At 45.5% G+C, this 6414-nt stretch overlaps 1 protein-coding gene across 2 annotated transcripts; it reads left to right on the top strand.

The window, feature by feature from the left end:
• The first annotated feature begins 2 nt into the window (after positions 1 to 2).
• LOC119228170 (protein tyrosine phosphatase type IVA 2-like) lies at positions 3 to 4906 on the top strand. 2 transcript variants are annotated; one of them, XM_037487566.2, is made up of 8 exons: positions 3 to 108; positions 687 to 865; positions 981 to 1106; positions 1383 to 2114; positions 2221 to 2313; positions 2571 to 2701; positions 3042 to 3116; positions 3213 to 4906. In XM_037487566.2, the coding sequence occupies exons 4-8, from the start codon at positions 2019 to 2021 to the stop codon at positions 3322 to 3324; spliced, it is 507 nt and encodes a 168-aa protein (XP_037343463.1). In that variant the 5' UTR covers positions 3 to 108; positions 687 to 865; positions 981 to 1106; positions 1383 to 2018; the 3' UTR covers positions 3325 to 4906. The 2 variants fall into 2 exon arrangements, with proteins under 2 accessions (XP_037343463.1, XP_037343464.1); XM_037487567.2 differs by lacking the exon at positions 3 to 108 and adding an exon at positions 375 to 557.
• The last annotated feature ends 1508 nt before the right edge of the window (positions 4907 to 6414 follow it).

The following is a 6414-nucleotide window of genomic DNA, read 5'->3' as shown; positions in this document are numbered from 1 at the left end:
ATAGCTTGCAACCGGAAGTAGCTTGACACCCCGGTTGACCATGTCTCCTTCGCAGACCCTTCTCCGCCAGTAGTAACGTCTGGATTATCCGGGAAGCAACTGCGTTTTGTAAGTAACGTTAACCATATCAGCCGTTACTACCGTGTAACCGGAGTTACCTGCGTTAACCCACCGCCCCGCTGTCATTAGCCTGACATATAACGTAACGTTAGCTACATTAACGTTAGCCTGTTAGTGTTAGCTTTCTCTTTTAATCGCGGAACATCGCGGTTGACCTGGTATTGAGCCTCTAATATGGCCTATGGCGTGTGAGGTGGTTTTACAACTCACATGGACTGAAACGGGGGGGGGGGGGTCACGTAATAGCATTTTGTGGTATGCAGTTGCACTACTGTGTTGTGAGCGCTAGCCTCTGCCATTTAACGCGAGATGCCTCGTTAACGGGGTCGCGTCGGCTGTGGTCGTCCGGGGCGTAAATGAACAGCTAGCAACGCCGAGCCTCTAGCCGTACGCTGCGACGCCGTGAGCCGTTTGTCGTTGGCGCTCAGTGGTTCATTGTGAGTCGACGTAAACACTTTAGCCAACACGACCCCGGCGGGAGTTCCCGCCGGGACCTGAGGGCGACGTTTTTCACGGCGCGACCCCGAGCGTCACCACTAACACCTCCTCTCCTGTGTCACGTCCAGGTTAGCAGCACGCTAGCGGGCCGTTGTCAAGCCAGGGCCCAGAAAGCCGAAGAAAAGAAAAACAGAAAATAAACAGAAAATAAAAAAAGCAGCATCATCATCAATGGTGTGTCTACATCCCGGAGCCGACACATCGTCCTGTGTACGCTCGATGGTGCATCTCCCCAGCTCTCAGCACGGTGAGCGAGTGTCCTCTGCTCAGCCCGGGGCCGGTTGGCCTCACGTCTCCCTAGCAACGCATTGTTATTGTCCCTCTCTCTCTCTCTCTCTCTCTCTGCCCCCCCCTATCCCCAGGCTGCACATGTATGGCGTTTGCGAGGCTCGGAGGGGAGTTTTGCCAAGCCCAGCACCTGCTGCTCATCGTGGACAAGTGAAGAGGAGACACCAGCTTGGCGCTAACACTGCCGTCGACGTGCACAGGTGTGTAGTATGATGGCTGCTAGTTTTTTTTCTTACACACAAGTTGTTACAGTGGACGGGTGGCCGAGAGCAGAGATAGTCATGTGACTTCATCTCCATATATGTAGCTGGTTTTATTCAAGTTATCTTAAAAGACAGGTTTGTGGTTATCAGAACGTATTCACGCTCGGATAAAACGTCTTGTTGGGAAAAGGTCTCTTGTTTTTTGTAGCGAAGTAACAAAACAAAAAAGCAATATGCAAGGGAACCTTAATGGCCGTCTCCATGTCCTCGTAGGTCCTTACTGCCATCCGGTTCAATCCATATGAAGACAAGCCAACCTTCAGCCTGTCATCTGTCCCGGGGAGTGGAAGAGCCTTCGGGTTTAACCCAGGAGTTTCCTCACAGCTCTTCTCCTTTTCTGCTTTTCCTTTCTTCTCCCATGAGTCGGCCAAGTCTTCTCTGAATGGGCTAGCCGATTTGAAAGAAAGGAAGGACTGATCTTTTTTCTGTTATCATCTTTTTTTTTTTCTTCTTCTGGTCCAGTCTTTTTGATTCTCATCTGCTAGAGTTAAATATTTATTAACTAAGCCAATTTTGATTTATTTTTTCCCTGCCAAGAAAAGTGTAAACCACCATCATATTTCTATGCAATTTGAATTTCTTTTAATCGACCACTTTTTGTCATCGAAGGAATTGACTAGCATCAGTTTTTTTGCCCAATAATTAGCTAGTGAAATTACTTTTGCATCTTTGGCTTTGTGAACAGTTATTTTCTTTCTTTTATCATTGGATTTTATTTTGCGTATTTACATTTCAGACCATCACTTTGATTTGTTTGAGGACCCATTTTATTTTTATCAGGCCCATTATATGCCAAGAACCTTTCTCACATTTCTTTCTGTGTAAATAAACCTTTTCGAGGGTCTAAAAATGAACCGACCGGCTCCGGTGGAGATCTCTCATGACTGCCTGAGATTTCTCATTACGCACAACCCCACCAATGCACAACTCGGGAGGTTTATAGAGGTAGCGCACCTTTATAATAGCTCTTGCATATCCATCATTCATTTTCTTTCAGTAACAGAGGAAGCACCAGTGACATTCTGTGTCTAAAGTGTGGTTTGATGTGCAGGATCTGAAGGCATATGGAGTGAACACCCTGGTAAGAGTGTGTGCCGCCACATATGACAAGACACCAGTGGAGCAAGAAGGTATCCAAGTCCTGGTAAGTGGCATTGATACACAGCCTTAGAAGCCTACTCAGTTATTTCCGTCCCACCTCTTAAATACAGACTACCCAATCAGAGCAAAGTATCAGTCAGCAACGGCCGGTGTCCGGCGCTGGAGGTGTTTGGAAGGAGAAATTAAATTCTTAAACCCTGATGGTTCTTCATAACTGTGGGAAAAAAATGCTCCCATTTGAAAGCGTGTTGCAAATAAATGAGAATGAAAAATGAATTAAAATAACGACTTGATTTCCAGGACTGGCCGTTTGACGATGGCTCTGCCCCCCCAGAACAGGTGGTTGATGATTGGCTGAACCTGCTGCAAACAAAGTTTCGTGAGGAACCGGGTAGCTGTGTGGCTGTGCACTGTGTGGCTGGATTAGGAAGGTCAGTACATTCATCACATGCAGTATGTATTCATATCCACCCAAGTCAGTTATTCATTTCAGTTATTTCATGAAATATCCATAAAGCCTGTTCTTTAAACCGGGCATGCGCTGTTGTAGAGGTGTTGCATGATCTAAAGCTAAAAATAGTGTCCGACAGTGGATCTGTCGCCACGGGAACCAAGGTCAAAGTTAGGCATTAACCGGATAAAAAGGTGCGCCGGCACAAGCAGAGTCTGAATAATCTTGTTGGCTCTTCACGCGGAGCCGTTGCGCCATCGTCCAAGCAGCCCGTTGTAAGTTTTGTTTTTCTTTGTCGTCCGCCCCCCCCCCCTCCCCAGAGCTCCGGTGTTGGTGGCCCTGGCTCTCATCGAGAGCGGGATGAAATACGAAGACGCCGTGCACTTCATAAGGCTGTGAGTACCCTCCTATCTCGCTCCTCATTCAGCGGCATCATTGCAACGCACAAAAAAGAAGAAGAAATAAACTCCCCTCTCTCCCGCCGATATCAGGAAGCGGCGCGGAGCGTTCAACTCCAAGCAGCTGCTGTACCTGGAGAGCTACAAGCCCAAACTGTGTCTGCGCTCCAAGGATGCCAACGGACAGAGCTGCTCCGTACAGTAGGAAACCTTCGTAGGAGTCTCCCGGCGTTTGATGTTGACTGGAAAAGTCGGCATTTACTGAAAATAAATGTTTCGGTGACATCGAGGCCCATCAAATCCAATCACATGTGCACACTTGTTGCTTTTTGGCGAAATTCGTTGTTTTAAAATCAAAATATGCCATCCATGTCAATTGTGTAAATCCAATTTTTTTTTGGGGAGCGGGGGGGGGGGGGGGTCAACTGGCCGGCGAGGTTTCTAAGATCAAAGTGTGGCAACTCTACAGCGTTTCACCTCCAATGTTTCATCCTTTTACTTATTTATTATCCTACACCTCCCCTCCCCACCCCAGTTGTCACCTTTTTCACCCCTTATGAGTATGCAGGTATGAATCAAAGTGCTTCATGTATTTAGAAGAATTTTAGGGACCTGGTGTCAAGTTCTAGAAAAAAGAACATATGCATATGACAACTATATGACTATATGACTTCACATAAAAAAAAATGTTTTTGTTCCGACCTCACCTTAGTGTGCAGCAAAACTTAATTAGAGCTGTCAGCTGTTAATAAGTCATCACACATGCGGCTTCGATGTTAAAGGAATACCGCGTTCTACAAAGCGTCACCAACTCATTAATGCGGGAAACGAGACTTTTAATTTCACCGCGAGGGTTGTGTGCGAGTTTATTAACGGATGTAGAAACCGTTTTGTCGTTGTAATGCCGTCAAATCCAGCCCCTGTTTACCTGAATTTGTTTGAGAGCTTTCTGGTGTTTTCGGCTTTGAGGTTCCACGCAGAGACGTGTGACCTAAATGTTTTATTTTGAGAATTCAAGGTAGCGCGGGTTAAGTTGTAAAAAGTTATTTCAGTGGCGACGCCTTCCTTGAACAGTACTTCTTATTTAAATTCCCCCTCGTGACTTTGGGATCCGGCGTGATGGAACGTCTGTAGATTCACGGAGGTCCGCTGCTAGCTATTGGTCAAAAGCTCTTGAGTAACCAACACAGAATTAAATGTGCTTTTAGAGGGCCGGGCTGCTTTCAATCAACCCACACAGTGGTTCAGCCCGATGCTGTAGGTCCCGTGTCAGAGTCACAGGGCGCCTGCTGCTCCAGAGCAAGCCGGCGTGGCTGTAAACGGTTGACGCCGTCCTTCTTGGCGTCGTCGGAGGGCCGGCAGGCGGGGAGCCCGCTCGCTGAAGGGAAGGCTTTAAGGTTTTTGGTAGATTGTCCTGTTGGAAAGCAGATCAACGTGTCCTCAAAGGTTCATTGACCCCCAGCATACAGAACACTAGATAAGTAGATAACATTGAGGGGTATTTACAGTTCAGAGTAAACTTCTTCCTGTTTGTAGGCTCTAAACACATGAGCATGTACTTTTTTTAGAATGGCTAAATGTGATATAAACATTAGTCCTTTTCATCACGGGAACAGTTGATTGTACAAACGGGACAATCTGCTGAAAACGTTCTAAATTTTTTAACAAAAAGCCACAAAATTCTGCTGTTTGGCCCTTTTTGATGTTATTGTTTCTCGTTTTTTTTCTTCTTCTCTGTTTTCTTTTCTCTCCCCGTACCCTTTAAACTATTTGTATTTATTCATTGATTCCACTGTGTGTGTGTTTTTTTGCGTGTGTTAATTGTGTGTCTGCCAGGAAACAATAAATCTAGTAATCTTGATGGTAAAATGAAAGTTCCTAGGAATTTATTTAATCCCCCTCATTTTAGGTAGGTTTGTTTAGAGCACGAGTTGCAACACTTTATTTTTACAAATTCTGACACCATTTCTAATCAAGAGCCACAAAACAACTAATGTCGTACCGACGTCTCCCACATGAAGACACATATATCCGATAAGAAGTGGACAACAGTGAAGAAGAATTCAAGCATTATGCCAGTGGAAACAAAGGACAGGACCATGTCGTTGTTCTGCAGCCGTGACATGGAAGCTTCCCAACGTGACGCTGAGTCCAACCCACCCTCAGTGAACCGTGTGTGTGTGTGTGTGTGTGTGTGTGTGCGTGTGAGGCGCAGGGAGAGATTGCCTCTGGCCGTGGCTCTGCTGTGTGAACGTCGGAGCGCAGTGACAGCAGACAAATTGAAGGGTGATGGGTTTTATCGACTGACCCGGCTGCACGCATGAACTAACCTGCAACAAAAGAGCCACAGGAGGTGAACGCAGGCCCCAGACTCCGGTTCTTACAACACATATGCGAGGAATAGATTACGTTGCTTTTCATATTCACGTTTATGAAGGGAGAATTTCACAAAACATCCTGAACTGAGAGGAGAAATACTAATATTTATACCCGTATAACAGTGAATTCCCCTCACTTATTTACTCATTCAAATTTCGTTTTTGGTCCTTGCCATTTTTCATAATTCCCACCGAGGCAGTCGATATTTTAGTTTAGTCTATTGAAAGGTTTCCTCGTCCGGTGGCGTGTTTGTGGCCCTCGTGGACAGCAGAGGGCGGTGCCGTCCTTTAAAATAGTGAACTCTGAGATTGATTTATTTGCAGCTTGGTTCAAAAGTAACAAATAAATACATCTCAGATCTTTTAACTGACTGTTCTCAAGATAAGAATTCAACTCCCGACTGAGTCCCAACTGCACAGAGCGTGGGACGAAGTTACTACTGTACTGCAATGTAACACACCGTGTTATCATGGTCGCTACAATGTCACACACACGCAAACACACACAGGTTTATAACGTCCTTGGCAGCAGAGGACAGCTCTGTGATAATCTGCTGAATATATGACAGCTGAACATCTCTAAGCTCGCGGTACACGACCCGTGCGTGTCTGTGTGTGTGTGTGTGTGTGTGTGTGTTTAACAATGTTTTTAATACATTTTTATTTATTACAGATGGTCATGAAGACAAAAACTAAAATGAATAGGAATACGTAAGAGTTTTGTGTATTATAGAGACGCACAAATCAATATGTGGTGTCCGCTTAATACAACCCTCGCGTGTCATAACACGCCGTTATGCAAAAAGAAAAAAAGCTCCATATTAAAAGTGTGCTACATTCCATTCAGCACTGAACTGTCAGAATCTCCAGAAAGTAATATCGATTTTTACATTCACATCTTGAGGAGGAGGAAGGAG

Source organism: Pungitius pungitius, chromosome 14, assembly GCF_949316345.1.
Source record: "Pungitius pungitius chromosome 14, fPunPun2.1, whole genome shotgun sequence".
Lineage (NCBI taxonomy): Eukaryota > Metazoa > Chordata > Actinopteri > Perciformes > Gasterosteidae > Pungitius > Pungitius pungitius.
This window is presented reverse-complemented; position numbering and strand designations above follow the sequence as displayed.